This window comes from Pelmatolapia mariae, linkage group LG10_11, assembly GCF_036321145.2.
Source record: "Pelmatolapia mariae isolate MD_Pm_ZW linkage group LG10_11, Pm_UMD_F_2, whole genome shotgun sequence".
Classification (NCBI taxonomy): Eukaryota; Metazoa; Chordata; class Actinopteri; order Cichliformes; family Cichlidae; genus Pelmatolapia; species Pelmatolapia mariae.
In genome coordinates, this window is record NC_086236.1 from 53,149,728 (window position 1) to 53,172,326 (window position 22,599).

At 38.6% G+C, this 22,599-nt stretch overlaps 2 protein-coding genes across 3 annotated transcripts; both read left to right on the forward strand.

The window, feature by feature from the left end:
* Window positions 1–163: 163 nt before the first annotated feature.
* Window positions 164–10,490, forward strand: smg9 (SMG9 nonsense mediated mRNA decay factor). Of its 2 annotated transcripts, XM_063488363.1 has the most exons (14): window positions 166–296; window positions 389–556; window positions 639–713; window positions 898–1,129; window positions 1,231–1,328; window positions 1,440–1,552; window positions 3,728–3,839; window positions 4,035–4,130; window positions 4,297–4,382; window positions 5,140–5,246; window positions 5,328–5,435; window positions 8,501–8,626; window positions 8,718–8,862; window positions 9,571–10,490. In XM_063488363.1, exons 2-14 carry the CDS (start codon window positions 410–412, stop codon window positions 9,647–9,649), a joined length of 1,524 nt encoding a protein of 507 aa, XP_063344433.1. In that variant the 5' UTR covers window positions 166–296; window positions 389–409; the 3' UTR covers window positions 9,650–10,490. The 2 variants fall into 2 exon arrangements, with proteins under 2 accessions (XP_063344434.1, XP_063344433.1); XM_063488364.1 differs by lacking the exon at window positions 9,571–10,490 and having other exon boundaries at window positions 164–296; window positions 8,501–8,653; window positions 8,761–8,863.
* Window positions 10,491–12,521: 2,031 nt separating this feature from the next.
* LOC134637850 (urokinase plasminogen activator surface receptor-like) lies at window positions 12,522–16,022 on the forward strand. The gene is made up of 4 exons (XM_063488376.1): window positions 12,522–14,931; window positions 15,009–15,155; window positions 15,502–15,612; window positions 15,701–16,022. The coding sequence occupies exons 1-4, from the start codon at window positions 14,916–14,918 to the stop codon at window positions 15,901–15,903; spliced, it is 477 nt and encodes a 158-aa protein (XP_063344446.1). The 5' UTR covers window positions 12,522–14,915; the 3' UTR covers window positions 15,904–16,022.
* Window positions 16,023–22,599: the final 6,577 nt, after the last annotated feature.

Consider the following 22,599-nt stretch of genomic DNA (forward strand, 5'->3'; position numbering starts at 1 on the left):
AACTAGTCATGTTTTAACTGTGTTTCAATCGACTTCTTTTACATGACGAACAAGATGCATTTGTTTTGTGCAAAAGAGATTTCCAGGCGGGTGGAACATTATCGCTTTCCTTATCCGCTCAGTTAAACCGTACAAGGCAAACGCCAAGCCACGAAACAAACACTTCACCAGGCAGCTTTGGCTAGCGTTGTTTATAACCACCGTTAGGGTTGACTTATCATGATAGCTTCTAGCTAATTTTTACGTTTAAATGTTAACGATATTAAAAGCCATACCTTGACACGTCGGTATTAGAGGTCTGTCTTTTAGGAAACAGAATTTTAATTATAAATAATAGCTTTATCTCGGCTCTACTACCCGTCGTTTACAAGCTTTCTCTAAACATCAGCTGTTTCAGGTGAGTCGCGATATGTCCGAGTCCGGTCACAGTCAACCCGGCATGTATGGGCAAGGGCGCAGGAGGAGGCGACGCCGAGGGGACAGAGATGTTGGCCCTCCGGGGCAAAATCTGTCCGGACCCAGTCGAGATCGGGATTACCAACCGAGAGAGCGAAGGGTACTTCAAACGATATGCTGCTTTGGCCTCTGATTTTATCTTCTCTACATCAAAATACTCACTCGAATTATTTTCTTTCCAGGATGGAAGCGAGGATCCACCAGGTCCTCTAATTCAGAAGACCCCCATCATTCTTGCAAAACCTCCCGGGGAAAGGGTAGGTTGGCTTGTCTTTGAGACCACAAACTATAGTCTACAGTTTAGATTTGTGAGGCATCATTTTGCTTACCGAACCGAATCGGAAGAATAGCCAAAATCAAAGAATATTCACAATGCCAGAACAAAACGAGCCTACGAAGCACTTCCATCTCCAATTCGTGTTGTTGTTTATATATTCTCAGGCTAAGCCCTCACAGAATACACCTGTCAGTGGAGCACAGGTCCTTGAGAAGCCCATCATGCTAATGAAGGCCAGGGACGATGGAGGGAAGCCAGGTACACCTACTGAGTCGGCTGCACAGTCCTCTGGTCCACCCTCTAAGATAGAGAGGGAAGGGCAGCGACCTACCCAGCCTGTATACCAGATCCAAAACAGAGGAATGAGTGCTTCTGCATCGAGCAGTGCATTGGACCGTGAGTTGTTATAGACTCTACAAAATCTTATTTTCTTCTCCAAATGTGAAAGTATGTAAATGTGCAATAATTAAGGCCAAAAGCTTTCATGTGACTTCCAGCCATGGTTGGGCAGTCCAAACTCCTCCCTCCAGAGAAAATGAAGCACAGCATTAAACTGGTGGATGATCAGATGAATTGGTGTGACAGTGCCATGGAGGTGAATTCATAGCATTTAATACGTTTAGTTGATTTTGCAGATTTAAACAGTGCTTTCAGTTTACTTTATATGTGTTCAAAGGAAGCTGAGTGATGTTGTGATGTGTTGCAGTATTTGAGGGACCAGACAGACATGTTGGTGGTGGGAGTTATTGGCTTGCAGGGAACTGGGAAATCCACCATTATGTCGCTGTTATCTGCCAACACTCCTGAGGAAGATCAAAGGTAAGGTTAAAGAATAAGATCAAGATGTAAAGTGTTCTGCACTACACACACTACTGAGGCTTTTGCAGACACGTGACAACTAAATATGCGGTGTTAAGTTTGGACCTGTGACAATCATGCTGATGGGTTAGGATGAAATGAATGGGACACCAGTTAGAGACTGGTCCACACCTGTATGGCACCCACTGGGAAAAATCAGTATTCCCTGGATGGAGGTTGCATTGAAATGATTGCCAAAGCTTCAGTCACACCGGACTAGATACTATTTCATGACTCGCATTTAAAAATTTGGAGTCCCTGATGGTTTGGCAAAAACCTCCTTGTTGAGCAATAGCCGCATGACGCACGTGAGAAATCTCAGTAGTGTTTCAGTATAGGCAGCAAACTGAAACTCTCAGTGACTCTGTCATGCACATTGGCTTAACTCAGTGGTTCCCAAACTTTTTTTGCTAGGCCCCCCCTTGTTTTACAAGAAAAATGTTCGCGCGCGCACACACACGCACGCACGCACAAACACATCCTCCAGCCACACACACCCATATTTTGCTCCATTGCGGTTTATTTCACACCTCAAGCATTTAGTAAACAATTAAGCAAATACAAGTAATCTGCAATAAATTACAGGTAGTAAGAAAATACACTACTAACTCTTTTACGCTACGTCCGCACCTACACGGCTATTTTCGAAAACGCAGCTGTTTCGTCCACACGTAAACGGCGTTTCGAATCACCGAAAACTGAGATTTTTTAAAACTCCTTTTTTGCGTTTACGTGTGGACGAGGAATACAGAGTTCGTCACACAACGTCAAAGGTATGTGCCTTTTTTCACGTCACGCTGTCGCCACGTTATTGTTTACATGAGATGAATTGCAAAATGACAGATAGTCAGATTAACAGTATTTTGTCTCTATCTTCAGGTTTTACACGCTTACATTTACACACGCAGTTACTGTCCCTCTATTTAGAAAGGCAGAGCGTCACGGTGTAATTATTTTACATGTAGTTGTTTTTTTCCTGTGTAATAATATTCAACATTGCTATCAATACATTTTTCAACAAATGCCTCTCTGTGCAAAATGGGTTCAAAAACATAAACAGCTGTGGGATACTGTTTGTCCGTGATTTAGACAGGGGGAACAAATCGTGGCAGGATCAGCCTGATATTATTTGTATCCCACTGTAACTTTACTGTATAAAGAGCTAACATCTCCAAAATGTCAGGAGTAGTTAGTCATTACAACAAGTGTTTGTGAACTAAAAATCAAGAATGTGGGATACTGTTTGTCCGTGTTTTGGAGAGCCCAACGCGTGCTCCTGATGCAGGGAAAACCAATTATGCAGGGGAGACCTACCTTGGCACTTGTGCAGGTGAAACCAAAGGGAAGATATGCTTCACCATATTTTCTAGTCTTTGGCTTAGAATGAAGTTGGTTTGGAAACATATTCAGCTATGCTTCATCTCCTGCTTTACGTTTGTGGAGGCGCTCCGTCCTAGCAGTGTCCAAGCGTTGTTTTGTTTTTTTTCCCCTTCTCATACCGCGCCCCCCTTGCAATGGCTCTGTGCCCCCCCCCCCTAGGGGGCGGGGTTAGGGGGGGCACTAACCCCCCCCTCATTTACTATTTAGAAGGTTATTGGTTTAAACCGTAGGTGCTCCAGTCTGCATGCCAAATATCCTTGGGCAACATACTGATTCCTAAATTCCTCTCCGATGCATCCATCAGAGTGTGACGCACATAACCCAGTTGGTGCCCAGGAGGCACTTTCCCTTATTCAAGTGAAATGCCTACTTAAGTTAAGAGGGAATGAGTTAATACAACAGTAGAGCTTGTCTGAATACATTTTATCCCTCCCATCAAGACACAGAACATCTAGTTCAGTGTTTCCCAACCACTGAGCCGTGGCACATAGTTGTGCCGTGGAAGATTATCTGGTTCCACTCCCGCAGGGAAAAATTATCAATATGCTTTTTGTAACATTTTGTTTGGTGGTGTGCCGTGTGATTTTTCTAATGTGAAATATACTCAATATAATACTCTATATTTGTCTGATAATTACAGATGCATTTCTTTTTTTAAAGGATCAGTGCGAGTACTTTAATAATTAATTTGAGAACAATCACTTGAACAGTTCTTTGGAGGTGATATTGAATAAAAATGTGTGTTTGTTTGAACAGGAGTTTTGTATTCAGACCCCAGACTCAAGAAATCAAGGAAAGAGGCGGAAATCAGAGCACAGGGATTGATTTCTTCATCACACAGGAGAGAGTTATCTTCTTGGATACGCAGGTATGAATGAAGTATTGTGATTAGACTGAAAGTTTCTACAGTTTACTGTAGTATTTTCTTTTTGCTGTCAGAATGTAAGTTGGTACAACCTGTCTGTAATGTTAACCTTGGAACTGCAAGATGTCTAACTGTGGTTAAGGATTTATTGTGATGAAGCAACAACATGTTTCACTTTGTTTAAATGTCGTTCCTTAGCCAATGCTTAGCCCATCAATTCTGGATCATCTTATCAACAATGATCGGAAGTTACCTCCAGAATACAATCTTCCTCATACATATGTTGAGATGCAGGTATGTGGCTGGCCTGCAGAGGACAGTATATAATAATATGAATGCTGGTGCTAAACATCTGTGAACTTTAGTTTTGGGATTCATTGTTTGATGTTGATTTAGTGATCGTATTTATTCTTTTCTACAAATAAAGCATGTTTGTACTCTCTGTATAATTTCTCTACAGTCTCTTCAGATCGCCGCCTTCCTGTTTACAGTGTGCCATGTTGTAATTGTGGTTCAAGACTGGTTCACTGATTTGAACCTTTACAGGTAAGTACTTTAGGTCTGTGATGGACCTGTGCTCTCAAGATGGTTGTGATTATAATTTTAAAGCCCAATACTCTCAAAGGAATGCTGAGCATTTCATGCTATATCTTAAAAGGATATTTGTTTTTGCTTTTTCATAAGCTCAGCAATGTTGTTCTTTCAGCCAGTCTGACATTTTAAACAGGCAAATCCAGACCTGTTTAAAATGTCAGACTGCGTGCCCATCTAACATGTACTGACATTCATTACTTTTAGTACACCACAATCCATTTGGAATCAGTTCATGACTCATTTTCTTCACACACCATAAAAAAAGTTATCTGAGCAACTCTGGCTATGCGATTAAAAACCTTTAACCTTTGCATAGCATTCTTGTCTAACGCTGAAAATATTGCCATTAAAAGCAGGTTTTCACTAACTTTGTACATAGCTTAAAATGATATCTTTGTAGTAGAAAGCTACAGTTTTAATCAGCACAAATATTTATATGAATATGTATTGTTTTGGCTTCCTTTGGTGAAAAATCGATGTCAGATTACCAAACAATTTTCTTTACCAGGGTTATCGCCAAGTAGCATCTCACATTGGCACAGCAGGAAAAATGGGAGATTCTGTATATTTACATATGTAACTATCCAAGCCAATTTTACCTGTACTCTTTCCACTCAGCAAAATGATCTAATTCTCATTAATATTGCTTCTTGTGACACAAATTGATTACACAGCTGAAGTTATATGATGGTGTCACTTTTATGGACAGGTTTCTTCAGACTGCTGAGATGTTGAAACCTTCCACACCATCTGCAAGCCACGACAGCACCGGCTCTTCAGGCAGTGATGACGGAGCAGAGTATTATCCACATATAGGTGGCTGTTTAATGCGGACACGCTATATTTGACACAAACCAAATTTAAGTATGTCAAAGTTTAAATTTCTTTCTCCTCCAGTTTTCCTCCAGAACAAGGCCAGACGGGATGATTTCTGCCCAAGAAATCTGAAGAACATGCATATGGTGGTCGACAAATTAATGGCTCATTCTCACCTCAAATACAAAGGTGCAAAACTACAACAAATTTCTCTTTATGTTATAGTTTTATGTGTAAATAGTAATGAATGCCAGTAAGGGAACTGGTAGAAGAAATTGAATATGATACAGTGGCAAAAAAAAGTTAAGTAAATGCTAAGAAATTATCTACATTTACAGTACTGTGCAAGTCTTAAGTCACCCCTCAAAACACGAAAAAAAAAAAACATGAATGGAAAATACGAAGCTTTAAAGGCCTAAGGCCCGGCCACCAGACGCTCGCCCTAGGGCACCCTCCCCGGGCCTGGCTCCAGGGCGAGCTCCCGGTAACCCTATCCCGGGCAGGGTAAACTGTTCCCTCGATGTTTTCTTCATAAGGGTCTTCTGAAGCTTTTTCTTTCCTGAACTCTCTTAGGCAAGTTTTGTTTTCATTTCTTTAAGCAGTCTGCAGGAACTGTTCTCCACGTTTATTGACGGACAGTCAAAGCTCTTCTTTGGAAGTTGGCTGCCTTTTGTTACATTTTCTGTCTGGATGATTGCAAGCAGTTTTAATCATTTTTGATGTCCAGGTTCTGGGGAGGCCAATTCATGACTGATATAGGGCTGGGCGATATGAGGAAAATCTAATATTGTGTAATTTTTTTGACTATATCATGATACATGATATATATCGCGATATATTTAAATAACCTCCAAAACAAGTGTCATTTTCGATCATGCAGTGCCTAAAATGACACTGGTGTACTCATTTAAATTGAACATCTAATGTTTTTTTTCTACAAAGAATCTGATTGAATTTGAAATGTTTTATTTTAACCGTAACCATCAGTTTCATACAGAGATTTTTCACAAATAGCTACGCTGTCACAGTAAGTCTCTTTCTGTGGTCAACACTAGACCTTTAACAAATAAAGATCATAGCAACACAAAAAACTTTGAGCAATAATTCACAAGACAAAACAACTGAAATTAAAAACGTGCTCCTTTGTGCTTTACAACATATAAAAATTGTAAAATAAAAAATGTGATGACTTCAAATTATAGAGACAAAAGTCTACATAGTGACTATAAAAACGACTGACCAAGAACATTCACAGTTATCACAGATGGTTCATTTGAGGTTTTCTTTGGTGTGGGGAGATGTTGACATGCAGAGTTTAAATTGGTCTTAATTTGCAGTTGAACTCATGGTACTGATACCTTTAGCGGGCATAATTTTACAGCATGTTTTGCAAATTACCACATTTTGTTTGGCATCCTCCTTGTGAAAGTCAAACAACAGCGAGTCTCATTCCCTCGCTCATCTGATACTCGTGCTGTTGCTATATTTTTCCTTATCCAGGAGTATATAAACACATATCCTCAGCGCAGTGTGCTGGGTAGAAGAATTTCTGGGTGGGGGGTATATTGCCCACCCCCAGACTGATAGTGTTCCTTAGAGTGTTTTTCTAGCTAGGTATGCTTTTACGCCATTGTCAGTGTGTTTGGGATCATTCTCCCATGATCAGTGTCAAAATGTAATCCTTTTCTGCATTCATAACTCTATCAACACCACTGGCTGAAATATGTCCCCTAACTATGACAAGCCTCTAGCACAGGGGTCGGCAACCTGCGGCTCCGGAGCCGCATGCGGCTCTTTAGTCCTTTTAGTGCGGCTCCGCGTGGTTTGGGAAAATAAATTATTATTTTTTTAAGTAATTAGCTGAAGTGTATTTTATTTATATTAGTTCTTTTTTAAATTTGTAGTTCTAAATTGGAAGATTATTGTGATATTGAAATATAAATATAAAATTATATTCTATTATTTTTTCATCGCTCAAAATAAGCGTCACACTTGCAGAAGCCGATATACCCGCCGAAACGCCGTGCATTTATCGAGACTTTCAACCCCAGATAGGCCAATTATGGATCTTCGGATCCACATTATGTCAGCAGCTATTCTCCATCGTGAACTATGTTAAAAACAAACACTGCTCACGCCTCACATATGACAGCTTACAGTCCTGCGTAAAGATGAAAGTGACTTCGTACAGCCCCGATTTGCAGACGCTGTGCGCAGAGGTTCAGGAGCAGAAGTCCCATTGTAAACATATCACGGCAGACCCGACGATGTTTGCTTGAACATGCTTTTCAGCATCTCTTTATTGACCACTTTTCACACACGGTTGCTGTACGCATACAGCCGGTGTTAAAGCTCACAGCCTGACACATACCAACACAACAGCACAGATAGCACAGACGTTAAGGTGGCGAGGCGTGATTGCGGGTGCTGCTCAGGTGCGTCCGCCTCCCCTGCAGCAGCGCTGCAGACCACGCCCCGCCACACACATTAACCAGGTAAAATACATATTTAGGCTGAATTTTGCAAATATCTATTTTTCATCTTTTAGCAGCATAGTGCTGTTTTTCCAATTATTTTTTTTAAAAGTCAGGTCAAGGCTCCAAAAGCCCGAAGGCGATATAAGGGTGGCGGCTCACAACAGTTTTTCTTTGCTACATGGATCATTTTAGTTCAGCTGGGTGTCTTTCCTTTTGTTATATTTCTTTAAGAGTTCAAAATGTGTTAATTACATAAATAAAAAGTAATTTTCTCTGTAGCACTTTATGGATTTAAGCAACACCCCTTAGTTGTTCACACAAAGCATAAAGGTAAAAAAAAACAATATATACAGTGTTATCTTCATTTTAGATGTCAAAAAGTATTTGCGGCTCCCAGTGTTTTCTTTTACGTGGAAGTCGCGTCCAAATGGCTCTTTGGGTGTTAAAGGTTGCCGACCCCTGCTCTAGCATGTTATACAGATGGCTGTAGACAATCACTGTTGTACATTCTGACTTTCTTCTTCATACATATTACGAATGATTTAACCCAAAAGTTCCAAATGTGGATTCAGGAGTGGTAAAAGGCTCCATCAGGTTTATGGTGTTTCTAGGTGAAAACCTTTTGTTTTCACTTTTTACTTATGAGCAAAATGACATTTTGTGACTGTTCAAAGGTTTTTAGTGAATATGTTTGGTTTAGTAGTCCTATAAACAAAGCATCACTTCTGAAGTGGATTAACAGGCTGGCCACACCTGTAACACATGTTTTATTCTCAGGAACATTATCCATGCTCGACTGCAATATCTTCCCAGGCCTGGGGCAGGACTATCTGACAACTGAGGTCAATATGTTCTTGCTTCCTGTGCAGGAAAATGACGGGGAGGATAATTTGACCAAAGCAGGTTACAAAAACTTTTTCTTCTCATAAGGTAAAACTCAAGTGACCTCTCATGTGTTGTGTGAAAAATAAATGGATCTTTGCATGTTATTTAGGGTCAGGAACATACCCACTGTTCTCTCTGCTCCCTGGCTATAGAGGACACCCGACCTTTTCCACCATGGTTTCAAAACTCCGCAGCCAAATACTGGCCATGCCCCGCTGTCAGCTGTCACACACTATTCTCACTGAGAAAAACTGGTAAACATCATATCGTACTATTTATATACAAATGAATAATGATTTTATTCATATTGCAATATTTAAAAAGTGTAGGTGACTAATCTGTGGGAAAAAAGCAAGACAACCAAGTATAAATGAGGAAATACATCCTACGCTCAGGTTGAGAATCAATTTTAGGTTTTAAACTGGTTTGCTCAACAAAGCCATCATAAATGTCATTATTTTTGAACTCCCATAGAAACAGTTTCTAATCCCTGTTGAAGAAATGCAAAATTTCTATTAGAGACGAAGGGGTGTCTCTGTTCCCCTTTACATTCAGTGACCACAACCTGCTGTTTTGTTTTGGGTTTTTTTACAACAGGAAATGAGCGCTGGTGGTTTGTTGTGAAATAGTTTTCTGTGGCACGGTGCATCCTGCTGCATGTGCCTACAAGCACAACACATTCAGAATGGTGAAAAATATTTCTTGCTGTGGGATATCAGGTTAATTTTTTTTCTCAACATGGTTATCAATTGAAAATGAAATACTACAGTGAAAAGAAACATGTATTTCCACAACATATAAGTAAAAGTGTTAAGTAGGGTTGGTGCAGAAATACCTAATATTTGGATTTGTTTTTTCTTTTTAACATGTCACCATAATTTTGTGTAATTTTGAGACATTATTGGGATTGTTTTTGAAGTTTATCCCTCTGTTTCCTGTCTTAACTTTCTTTGTTTTCACAGGTTTCACTATGCAGCTCGTATCTGGGATGGTGTGAAAAAGTCCTCGGCCCTCTCTGAGTACAGTCGTCTGCTCTGCTGACACGTGTTGAACTGCTGTTATGTACAGTTTTATTTCACTGATCAGATCACACAAAGACGAAAGAAGTGCAGCTGAATGGGATGTTTGAAATAAGAGTCAGTATGAACATCACTGGGGCATAAAATAAATATAATTATTCAGACTTTGAGTCCTGCTTGTTAAATAGTGTCCTGGGACTGTCTTCAGGAATTTTGATAGTTACAGATTAAGCTACAGCCTGTGCAGAGGTGGTGAGCAGGAAAAGAAAGAGTCTTCTCTCAGCAGATCTCTAATAAAAATGTGAGAATAGTTTTTAAATTCAAGTCATTCTTGACTGTGTTTCAGTTTTGATGCACTGATAGTTGAAAATACAGATTTCTTTCTTTTTATTACCTTTTTAAAAAGATTAGGGGAAATATGCTAGTGAATAATATACCACTGAAAACTGGTGTGTCTGTTTTTATTTACATATGCTGTAAGATAGAATGCCTGTGGCAGTAACGGTTAAATCAGTTTGTGTGGTGGTCGGTAACTTTCATTTCTCATGAATCACAGTCAGTTTTGTTTTTCATTCAGTGCATGAAATTAAGCTGTCTTCAAGAACTACCACACAGAGAGATTACATGGATAAAGCATACTCTGCTGACATTTGAAACAGTCACTGGTCATCAAAGACAAAACAACAACAACAACAACAAAAAATTTATGTCTGTTCTTAAAGAAAATGATTTGCAGCCTAAAATATTTCAACAATAGAATGAAACAACTTTACAGAATATTCCATTAAATATATGATACAAAAATCCATAAAGCAATTTAATAAGACTAACATTACAAAGAAATACACAAAATTAAAACTAAAACAACATGTTTTCAAACTAGTTTTAATAGAATCCCATCACGACTAAAACAAAAATGCAGCATAGATGTTATTCTAATTTAACAGTGAAGCTTTCTAACTAATACCAATTTAATTATTTAGAGTCAAAAACACTGAGTTATAGGTTCTTTGATGTCTTTGCCCAGTTGGTTATTTAACTTTGCAAACAAAAGAAGAAAATCTACATGGAACACAGAGGTCATATTATAACCTTTAAGAAGCAAAATACGGATGTTATAATGTTCACATGAAGAATTCTGCAGATTGCAATTTTGTAGTAAATTAGTGATGTTAGTACAGTATATTTGCACAACAGTTTTGTACCTGGATTTTAAGTCATTAAAAGCTAGTCAATCATTCAAGGTAACCAAACCATATTCAAAATATGAAGAGTTTCATTGTTGGACAAGCCTTCTCTTTGAAATAAAGACTAATAGAACTATCCTTCCGTATTACCAGCTTTAATGAGATATCAGAAGCATCTCTAAAAAGAAATCTAAAAATCTCATTGAGGTCAATATGTTCTTGCTTCCTGTGCAGAAAGATCCAATCCAGTTCCAATCCAGTTTTATTTATAAAGCACTTTAAAATACCCAGCACAGGAACAAAGTGCTGTACAGAAAATACATTAAAACAATAGAATAACAGAAAACAGCAAAGATAAATAAATAAAACACATAATACATAAAATTAAAACAGCCCTATATTAAAACAAAAACAAGATAAAACAGCATCGAATCACCTAAAAACAACTGAAATAAAAATAATAAAAATAAAAACCCAACATCTCACGTGGTGTCAAAGGCCAGGGTAAAGAGGTGGGTTTTCAAGAGTGACTTAAAAACAGGTAAAGAACTGGCCTGTCTAATCTCTAAAGGAAGCTCGTTCCACAGTTTTGGAGCTGCTACAGCAAAAGCACGATCTCCTCTAAGTTTACGCCCAGTCCTGGGTACATTCAGGAGCAGCTGATCAGCTGACCTGAGAGAGCGGGTGGGTGTATAAGGCTGTAGCAGCTCAGAGAGATAAGATGGGGTGAGGCCATGGAGAGCTTTAAAAGCAAATAAAAGAATTTTAAAATGAATCCTAAAAGAAATGGGCAGCCAGTGAAGTGAAGCTAAAACAGGGGAAATGTGCTCAAACTTTCGAGTGCCAGTTAAAAGACGAGCTGCGGCATTTTGCACCCTCTGTAGTTGGGTAATATATGATGCACTGACCCCAATATAAAGTGCATTACAGTAATCCAGCCGAGTGCTAACAAAGGCGTGGATCACTGTCTCAAAGTGCTGCCGTGAAAGAATTGGCTTTATTTTTGCCAGCTGCCTGAGGTGAAAGAAGCTAGATTTTACCACTGCCTTAATTTGACAAACCTCAGATCACAGTCCACTTTGACCCCCAGGTTTGTGACAGTTGGCGTAACATACTGGGCCAAGGAATCTAAATACACATTGGGGGTCTCAGTGGGGCTACCAAAAACCATTACCTCTGTCTTTTTACCATTGAATTTTAAAAAGTTAACAGACATCCAAGCCTTAATGTCGTCGAGACACTGAAGTAATGGCTGTGTAAGGTATCTGCCTTTTTTCTTTAGAGGGACATAGATCTGACAGTCATCAGCATAAAAGTGGAAAGCAATGCCGTGCTTTCTCAGTACAGAACCAAGAGGAAGCAGATATAAAGAGAAGAGGAGGGGGCCTAGAACTGAGCCCTGAACTGAGAAAGATGGGGAGGATAATTTGACCGAAGCAGGTTACAAAATTTTTTTCTTCTGATAAGGTAAAACTTCTGAGGCCTGCTGTGTGACAAGTAAATAAATCTTTGCATGTTGTTTAGGGTCAGGAACATACCCACTGTTCTCTCTGCTCCCTGGCTATAGAGGACACCCGGCCTTTTCCACCATGGTTTCAAAACTCCGCAGCCAAATACTGGCCATGCCCCGCTGTCAGCGGTCACACACTATTCTCACTGAGAAAAACTGGTAAAAATCATATCAGTACTATTTATATACAGATGAATAATTATTTTATTTTTATTCCAGTATTTAAAAAGTGTAGGTGACTAATCTGTGGGAAAAAAGCAAGATAACCAAGTATAATTAAGGAAATACATCCTGCGCTCAGGATGAGAATCAATTTTAGGTTTTAAACTGGTTTGCTCAACAAAGCCATCATAAATGTCATTATTTTTGAACTCCCATAGAAACAGTTTCTAATCCCTGTTGAAGAAATGCCGAATTTCTATTAGAGACGAAGGGGTGTCTCTGTTCCCCTTTACTTTCAGTGACACAACCTGCCGGGTTTTATTACAACAGGAAATGAGGGCTGGTGGTTTGTAGTGAAATAGTTTTCTGTGGCACGGTGCAACCTGCTGCATGTACCTACAAGCACAACACATTCAGAATGGTGAAAAATATTTCTTGCTGTGGGATATCAGGTAATTTTTTTTCTCAACATGCTTAAAACAATATGAGTTGAAAATGAAATACTACAGTGAAAAGAAACATGTATTTCCATGCCATATAAAGAAAGTAAACGTTTTAATAAGTAAGGTTGGTGCAGAAATACATACAATTTGGATTTTGTCTTCTTTTTACTATGTCACCATAATTTTGTGAAATCTTGAGACATTATTGGGATGTTATTGAAGTTTATCCCTCTGTTTCCTGTCTTAACTTTCTTTGTTTTCACAGGTTTCACTATGCAGCTCGTATCTGGGATGGTGTGAAAAAGTCCTCGGCCCTCTCTGAGTACAGTCGTCTGCTCTGCTGACACATGTTGAACTGCTGTTATGTACAGTTTTATTTCACTGATCAGATCACACAAAGACGAAAGAAGTGCAGCTGAATGGGATGTTTGAAATAAGAGTCAGTATGAACATCACTGGGGCATAAAATAAATATAATTATTCAGACTTTGAGTCCTGCTTGTTAAATAGTGTCCTGGGACTGTCTTCAGGAATTTTGATAGTTACAGATTAAGCTACAGCCTGTGCAGAGGTGGTGAGCGGGAAAAGAAAGAGTCTTCTCTCAGCAGATCTCTAATAAAAATGTGAGAATAGTTTTTAAATTCAAGTCATTCTTGACTGTGTTTCAATTTTGATGCACTGATAGTTGAAAATACAGATTTCTGTCTTTTTATTACCTTTTTAAAATGATTAGGGGAGATATGCTAGTGAATAATATACCACTGAAAACTGGTGTGTCTGTTTTTTATTTACATATGCTGTAAGATAGAATGCCTGTGGCAATAATGGTTAAATCAGTTTGTGTGGTGGTTGGTAACTTTCATTTCTCATGAATCACAGTCAGTTTTGTTTTTCATTCAGTGCATGAAATTAAGCTGTCTTCAAGAACTACCACACAGAGAGATTACATGGTTAAAGCATACTCTGCTGACATTTGAAACAGTCACTGGTCATCAATACACTGATACAAAAATCCATAAAGCATTTTATTAACACTAAAACTTTAGAAAAATAAACAGGTTTTTAAACTAGTTTTAATAGAATCTCATCTGGACTAAAAGAATAACATAGCAAAGATTTTATTCTATTTTTACAGTGGAGATTTATAACTAATACAAATTTAATTATCCAGATATAGGTTCTATGAAGTCTATTTATATATACATGCATATTTATTTATTCTTTTTTCAGTTAGAATATTAATTTACAAATTGAACAAAGGAGGACATCCTCCAAAGACCATTGTTACAAAAGTCCAGTCCTGATAGAGAATTAAGCAATTCAAAAACTTTACCATTCACTTAACTTGAACTATGTGGAAAATAAAAGAAATAAATGGACACAAAGAATTGCTACAAAAGTAGGAAACAAACTTAAATTCTGTATCAAAGGCTTGTTTTTGATACTCACGTTCCTTCACTGTCAAAGGAAGAGTTAAGGAGTGGTCATAGCGAGAAGACCACTCCCCCCAATAAGAATTACTTATAACCTGAACAGAAACTGAACCAAGATTCACTTCTATCTGACCATCACATAATGCAGATCCTTGTGCTGATCCTTGGGATTGTGCTGCTCCCTAAAGGCAAGTTTTTGTTCAGTTATCTGTTCTTTAAAATTTTTAAAACAGTAAGTTCTGTAATATTCAATGAAACATGTTTTTTTTTATGCTTTTACAACAAGTATTATTACATATTTGTAAAGGGTTGTCTATGTTCTACAAATGATTGTACTATTTATTGTACGGTTAGCCCTCTATTTTTTAAACTGTTTGCTTTAGTGAATGTTTTAGAATATGTCCATGCATTGGAAGCAAGAAAAAGTTGACTTATCTTTATCTTTGTTTTATCAGCCTGTGCTTTGAAATGTTACGAATGCACACCGGGACCATCTGGAAGCTGCACTCAGACAAAAGATTGTCCTTTCAACACTCAGTGTGGATCAGTCAGAATGACTTCATATGCAGGTATGATATTTTATAGTTTTTATTTTATTCTTCTTTTGAACTGGTTCAGTTTTCAGTGGTTCCTCTTTTTGTTGCAGGTGGTTCGAAACTGGTTGACATTAAAGGGAGAAGTTGTGCTGCAGCTGAGGAGTGTGTTCAGGCCTCAATCAACTTTGGAGTTTCTAAAACTCTAATTACCACCAAGTGTTGCACCTCTGATCTTTGCAACTCTCAAGATGCCCCTGGTAATTTCTATCATGCTTCTTGGTATTTTGAAATGTAATTTCCTGCCCTTGAAACTAAAAAAAAGTAATAATAATAATTTTTTTTATTAAATATGTTGAGAAAGTTTTGAAGTGAGTCAGAACCTTTCTCTCAATCGTCGTATTTGCTTGAACAGATGAGGGCAAAGTAATCAATCTGTGAAAAGTTTGTGATTGAAAAATCTCAAACAATAAACATACTATTAACATAAACGTTTTTTCTTTTGTTTTCTTTTGTTGTTGTTGTTTTTTTTTCGAGCTGATGTTTTTGGCACTTAGCTAAAATGAGCAGGGAAACAAATATTACACATATTTCTGTATTCAACAGAGGGCAGCATCTCCTCTCCAAATGGGAAAAAGTGCTTCCAATGTGATGGAAACGATTGCACAAAAACTCTAAACTGCAACGGAAATGAGGACTACTGCATCTCATCAGCAAGTAATATACCAACAGCATTCAGTGCCTGCATGTTTGTTCTTTTCTGCTCAGAAAAAAGTTCAGTGATTCCCTCTTTTCATTTCCTCAGTGACTGCAGGAGGGCAAAAGGTGACTCTAAAGGGCTGCGCCTCCAAGCTTATTTGCTCAGAGACGCAATCTGCACAGATCGCAGCAATCACTGGAGCAGAAATCAGCTGCTGCCAGGGTGACCTCTGCAACAGTGCCAGCAGTACAACTGTTGGCCTTCTGCTCTTTGTCACACCGCTGATCTCTCTGGTCTTGTTCTCTTAGCTGATGGAAACAACAACATCACAACCCAGCTTTTTATATGACTATCACAATGTTTCCTCCCATTTCACCAGAGCTTAAATTTTTTTTTGAAATGTTTGTAACTAAACATAATTTTCAGTTTGTGGAAAAAATAAACAAATACATTTCTTAAAATCCTGTACGTATCTCTGTTTTCTTTAAGTCTCGAAAACATTTTGCATGCACATTTAAAAGTTATGGTAAGATAAAAGGAGTCAGTGAGACATTTTCCTAAATTAATAGAAAAGTAAAATACAAATATGGTGGATTTTGACAAATGTGTGTAAATAGAATAGCACAGAGTTAGTGAAGGAGTGCTTACAGTGCAAATTGTACTCATTATTCTTGTCTTCCAAACTGTCACCTACTAACTGCCTTTCAAGTTTGTGTGACTGACACAAACTTATGCTGATGTAGAGTCAAAAGTGTAAATACACTCATCGTGGGCATTAATGGTCCAGCTAGGTTTGGGTGGTTTGCATTTGGTTTGCTGTTTGTATTTACTCTGATAATCTAATATAAACTCATATAAGATTTGTTTAATGGTTCTGACATAAACACACATATAAATACATTCTAAAATGTATGTGTATGTGATAGTCAATATTATTGGTTATCAAATTAATATGACATATAAAGAAAATATGGCTGAACTAATCTACACTTGCCTAACTTTTATCATAGATATTAGCTTGTTCGCTTAAATGTTACTCATTGCTTTAAAGGCTAATGTTGGAAGTGGGTAGAATTACATTTTATATTTTCTCCATGTAATGGACAAATATTTTCATAGCAGGCAGTTTAGACATAGACTTTATTAACCCCACACTGGAGAAATTCACATGTGACAGCACCACATGTGTCAGGAAGAAAAGTGAATTAAAGATATAATAGAAAAATAAAAATTAAAAAAACAAATAAGAAAAGATAGTGCACAAATAAAAGCCACAAAAAACCTATAAAGAGTAATTTGTAAGATATACAAATGTACCTGCTTGTAAAATATACATGTGTGTTTTAGAAGGTATCCATTGTGTGTGTGTACTGTTAAATGGTCAGTCACGCTTGTTTCCGTCATGGTCCGGGTGAGTATGTTTTTTTGTATTTTTCCATGTTCTCACCCCTGAGCAGAGCATCGTCACCAGTGTTCCCTCTAAGCTGCGCACGTGCGCAATTGCGCACTGCTGGCACGGTCTCTGCACAGAAAATCTGCGTTGCGCACAAAAAAAATCTAACCTGAATTGAAATTAAAATTAATACTTTAACAATTCTGTTTTGCAGTGTTAGTCAGTAAGTGACTGGCTGCTCCCGTATGGGATTATAACGATGCCACCTTATCCCACAGTCCAGCCAATAACGCGATTCACATTCACGTATATACGCAGCCAATCACCGTCGTTGACAGACTATGACAGCGTCCTTATGTGCCGACAACGGAGTTTTAGCTAGCAAAGCGGCGTGGCTGATGTGGAGTGAAGCCACGTTAATGACAACGTGTACAGCCATTGGAGATGTGAGCAGGACAGACGAACAACTGACGGAAAAAGTGTGGACTTTATACCAGTTTTCAAATTGTGTTGATAGGCCACGTAAAACCAGACTTGTGATAAAAAAAAAATATGCAATGTTTGGTTTTCTTCCTGAATACTATATTTACTGCGGGAAGAAACGGTAAAAACGGCGTTTTATAAGAAAAAAGGCTCGAAAGCGCTCTCCACCTGTGAGCAAAAACAAACCCCCACCCCCCTCTCTCTTTGCTATTCGTCCAAAAAAGTACCATGTCGACCAATCAAAAAATGGTATGGCAACGCGGCATCTAGTTGTTAAGAAACGGGGGGAAGTTTTAGGAGTGCCGGTGGTATTTTGAGATGTGAGAGATTTGAGACGTTTAGCGCAAATCTTGTGTAGTTAGTGTGTAGTGTAGTCAATAGTTTTCTTGTGTGTGTCAGAACAATGAGACGACTGCTGAATGTTACAGGTGTTACAGGAGTGATACATCTCCTGTTGTCAGGCCTGCAGGTATCAGGCTGTTGTTCTCCTTTATCTCATAGTGGACAGAAATTATTTTTTGGAGTAGCACAAATAATTTGTGTGGCATCAAATTTAATGCAGAACACCTGATTGTTCTGTAAATAGTTTGAAATGTTTATTTAAAAATGCATTGGCTGCATTTAAAAAAAATAGCTGCAAAAAACTTTGTTGTTTGCCAAACTGAGTTACTTTTTTGAGGAGTACCTATATAATTAATTGCCCAGCATTGGTCATTATATACTGTATTTTGCAGACAGAGAGTAACAGGACTCTCTCCCAGACCACAGACTCATAATACAAGTCAGAGCTTTATTTAAAAAAAAAAAAGAAAGAAAGAAAGAAAAGAAAGTTGTGTTTTCAAAATTGGAGTTGTATAGGAATTTCTTTTACTTATGTATTAATCACATTATTTTATTGTATAATGCCTTGGTGCCACTGGATTTTAACATGTCTCACACCAATACTGTAAGACAAATGGTGGGGGTCTAGGGTTTAGGAAGTTGGGGGAAGCAGACAACTCCACAGGAAGGAATTTTTTGTCTCTTCAAGGACTCTGGGAGGTAGCAAGGGAGTGTGAACCTTAAGGTGTGAAACAGCTGTGTACTGCCTTTTGTTCCTGGAGAAGGTATTTAACTGAGAGCCATGTTAGGCTCAGGTGAGACTCTGCTGACCTGCCCCGCGGTCATGTAGGCTCTCCATCAAGCTTGGTTGTCTGTTCTTTGTGTGCTTTGATTAAAGAATGTTAGCTACCGCTCACCGCTCGTCTGCAGGCTTTATTTAATGGAAAACTTCCACAACAGAGTTCAAGTTATTTTTACTTCCAATAGTGTTAACATACTACTCAGGCCAATGGCTAGATTTTTTTTTTTACATTTTCATTGTAAATGGGCTAAAGCAGTTTAAAAGTAGTCTAACATAAATGTAATTGCTGTAACTTGATCATTTTAATAAACTATGTAACTTGGATGGATTAGATGCTGGCGTGACCACAGTACACACGTCTGATGTCGCTCACAGTGGTCCAAAGGATCGCTCAGGGAGTTTGTGTGTTCGCTCAGACACATGAAAAATTAGAGGGAACATTGCTCTTAACATGCTTATGCCTTAATACAACTTTCAGTATTCGTTGGTGCTATCAAATCAGATCATCACCATAAAAAATTTAATTAAAGTAATTATCTTGATAAATATGTGTCCAAACCTTTGTTTATAAAACTGTAACACTAAATCTACAGTTCACTGGTTGATTTGGCCTAATAACAATATCTTTATAATGTATTAGATTAAACCACTCAGTATGTCTGAAGTATTGCAGTTATAATGTGTGGTTTAGTAAGACAGGAAAATGTTTTTGAAAGTGTACACATGAATGTTGCTGTGGTATTGTGATATTTCATGAGGCTATTTCATCAATCTGAACACACTGGCTTCCTAAAAATGATTTGCTTTTCTCACAGCACAGAGAGAACCACTGCTCCAATACAGATTAAAGCTTAATGCTTAGTATTGCCAAGTTTTCAGTTGAATCTGCAGTGGACACTAATGATTGCTTGAAATAATTTCTTGTTTTTCATTGTCTGCGCTCAGCTTGTGCCACATCTTGCACATCATCTGGAGAGGTGCCTGCTGCTTAATTCTCTGTCATTTTCTGAAAGATGAGTTCATAAAGTGATAAATGAGAAATTGTTCCAAGCAATCATTAGTGTCGATTGCAGATTCAAATGGAAGCTTAGCAATACTAACAGGAAGTTTTAGTATTTCTATTCAAATGGCTCATGGTCAAAGTATCCATGCCTTTTACTTGTTCCTCTATCTAATTTATTGCCACAATAATTTCACCTTCCTCTGTCTCCTCCTCACTCTGTTGTTGAGCCTGCTGACCCTTCGACACTTCTCCATGGCTGGTGGTAACAACAGCAGTCTCCTGTAACTGCAAGGGTTTCTTACTGTTTGTTGCTCAAACTGTTGATGGTGCAACAGCTATATATGCCAGATATATGCATCATATACAAGACACAGGTTTGGTAAAATTCAGTTCTTTTGACCTACTTGAGAATTTCCTCTCCTGAAGGAACTTGCAAAAACAAACAGATGAAAAAACCACAACCAATCTGACTCTGACTGACATTGTGGACAGCAGAGTTATTGCACTGAAGCTGGGGTATGTACAGGGCTGAAAATGAATGAGCATATGAAACATTTATTTTAGAATTTGAGGCTTTAGACATCAGCTGTTTAGAATAGCTCACAAATTATAAGCTGATTAAATAGAACTAAAATTAACATTCACATTTTAAAGTTTTTTAATGTTCTGTTTATACTTGAGATATGCAACATTATGTCTTATCAATGTTATAATACAATTAAAGAACATGTGACTGGACTAATCTACTCTTGGCTCATGAAACTTGATTGAATCTTTCTATAATATTTTCTACTAAAGGCATAATGCCAGACAGGGCATATAAGGCAGTGGCCCAGGACCCAGTGCATGGTAAAATAAATATACAGTAAAATATACAAATGGTAAAAATCCTGCACGTATTCAGAGAAGCAGGGAAAAATCTGTTAAAGCTGTAGCTGAATGAATGAAAAGGTCACACATTTTAAAATATGCCAACTATGAAAGTCCAACCACATTTCTGTGTTCCTCTATCCAGCATACAGGCAGCTCCTCAAACAAGCTCCACCAGTAAGTAAAATTATTAAAGTTTGGAGTGAAGACACTGATTCGGTGCTTCAGGGCTGCTTTCATGCTACAAACAGGGATGTGTTTAAGACTGCTGCCTTGAGAGAGGACTGTTCTGGGGGTTTAGAAGAATATGCATCACTGGTTACCAGCTACATCAGCACATGCATTAACAATATTGTCCCAACCAAGTGCTACTAAACAAATCCAGTTTAGAAACCATGGTTGAACTGTGAAGTGTGTTCCATGCTGCATGCACGCTCCACTGCATTTGCCTCTGGTGACACAGAGGGCTACAAAAAGGCCAAATATGACCTACATAGATCCATCAGGGAAGCCAACAGACAGTACAGATTGAAGCTGGAAGGATACTACAACAACTCCGAATCCTGATGCATGTGGCAGGGCCTGCAACACATCACTGATTTCCAGAGTCACAGTCAGCTGCAACATGCTACCAGATGAGCTGAATGAGTTCTATGCTCACCTTGACACCCTAAACACCAACCAACACAGAGGTATTCTACCAGCAGAGGCAACTCTTCACTCACTGTGACTTCGGCTGAGGTACATAAAGTTCTGAGGAGGACTAACCCCTGAAAGTAGCCGGACCTGACAACATTCCCGGCTCTGCTTTGAAGGTCCACTCTTAAGAGCTGGCTGAGGTGTTTGCAGACATTTTCAATTTGTCCCCTACCCAGTCAGCTGTGCCCACATGCTTAAAGTCCACCACCATAGTGTCAAGAAAAGAAAAACAAGAAAAAACAGCATAACCTGTTTGAAAAACTATCTCTCTATCGCACTCACTTCAAATGTAATGAAGTGTTTTGAGAGGATAGTCATGTCCCATATCAATGAAGCCATCCCGGACACATTAGATCCGACAATTTGCATGTCGTAAGAATGATCGTAAGAATGATCAAGGAACTGACCTCCCAGCCCATTGTTCATTCAGTGGGCTGGTTTCAGTCATTATGCAAATGTACTGTTTATAAGATTGGGGAAACCTGCAGTCAGCTGAGACTGAAGAAGTCACTTGGATGAGTGATGAAATGTTTCTCCCACTGAAAACTCTACGTCCAGATGAACAGAATCAACTTTACTTACCTGGATGATTAAGAATGCATCAAGTCATAATTTTCAAAAATTCATTAAAAATTATTCTGGATAGTTGAAGCCAAACTTTCAACACAACTCTTCCTCTGGTATACCTCGTACTTCCGTACTTCTGTGACAAAGTTCATCTCTATCCACTGCATAAAAAATTATTCAAAATTAATTTATCAAAAATGCTGCTGAGAGTCATGGCAGGGACTACAAGGAGACAGCATATTGACTTGTCTTCACTGACTCCCTTTTAAATCCAGAATTTAATTTTGAAACCTTTTCCTCACATAAAAGGTCTTGAGCAATCCGGCCCTATTTTATAATAAAGTCCGCACAGCACCATCTCTCTCTCTCTCTCTCTCTCTCTCTCTCTCTCTCTCTCTCTCTCTATATATATATATATATATATATATATATATATATATATATATATACTCTCAGTGGCAAGGGAACAATAAGAGAACAGCACCACCAAGGCTGGAGATGGAGCAATACTGGAAGAGCATATGGGAGAAGGACGCAACCCATAACGGCAATGCTCAGTGGCTAGTGGATCTGAGGGCAGACCATAGCGACCTCCCTGAACAGGGTCCAGTAACCATCACAGTGGCAGACATCCAAGAAAGGGTCTCCAGTATGAAGAGTTGGACAGCACCAGGGCCCGACATGGTTCACGCCTACTGGCTGAAGAAGCTGACTGCACTCCACGAGCGTCTGGCAGCACAAATGAACCAGCTGCTAGTTAACGAGAGACACCCGGAATGGCTAACCGAAGGTCGGACGGTCCTGACCCCCAAGGATCCCATCCAACTACCGACCAATAACCTGCCTCAGTACTACATGGAAGCTCC

Coding starts and splice junctions, on each gene's coding strand:
- LOC134637850 (XM_063488376.1), top strand. Junction 15,156..15,501: donor CAACTCTCAAGATGCCCCTG/GTAATTTCTATC, acceptor TGTATTCAACAG/AGGGCAGCATCTCCTCTCCA. Junction 15,613..15,700: donor CTACTGCATCTCATCAGCAA/GTAATATACCAA, acceptor TCATTTCCTCAG/TGACTGCAGGAGGGCAAAAG.
- smg9 (XM_063488363.1), top strand. CDS start 410: ATGTCCGAGTCCGGTCACAGTCAACCCGGCATGTATGGGCAAGGGCGC. Junction 1,329..1,439: donor GGTGTGACAGTGCCATGGAG/GTGAATTCATAG, acceptor GATGTGTTGCAG/TATTTGAGGGACCAGACAGA. Junction 3,840..4,034: donor TTATCTTCTTGGATACGCAG/GTATGAATGAAG, acceptor GTCGTTCCTTAG/CCAATGCTTAGCCCATCAAT.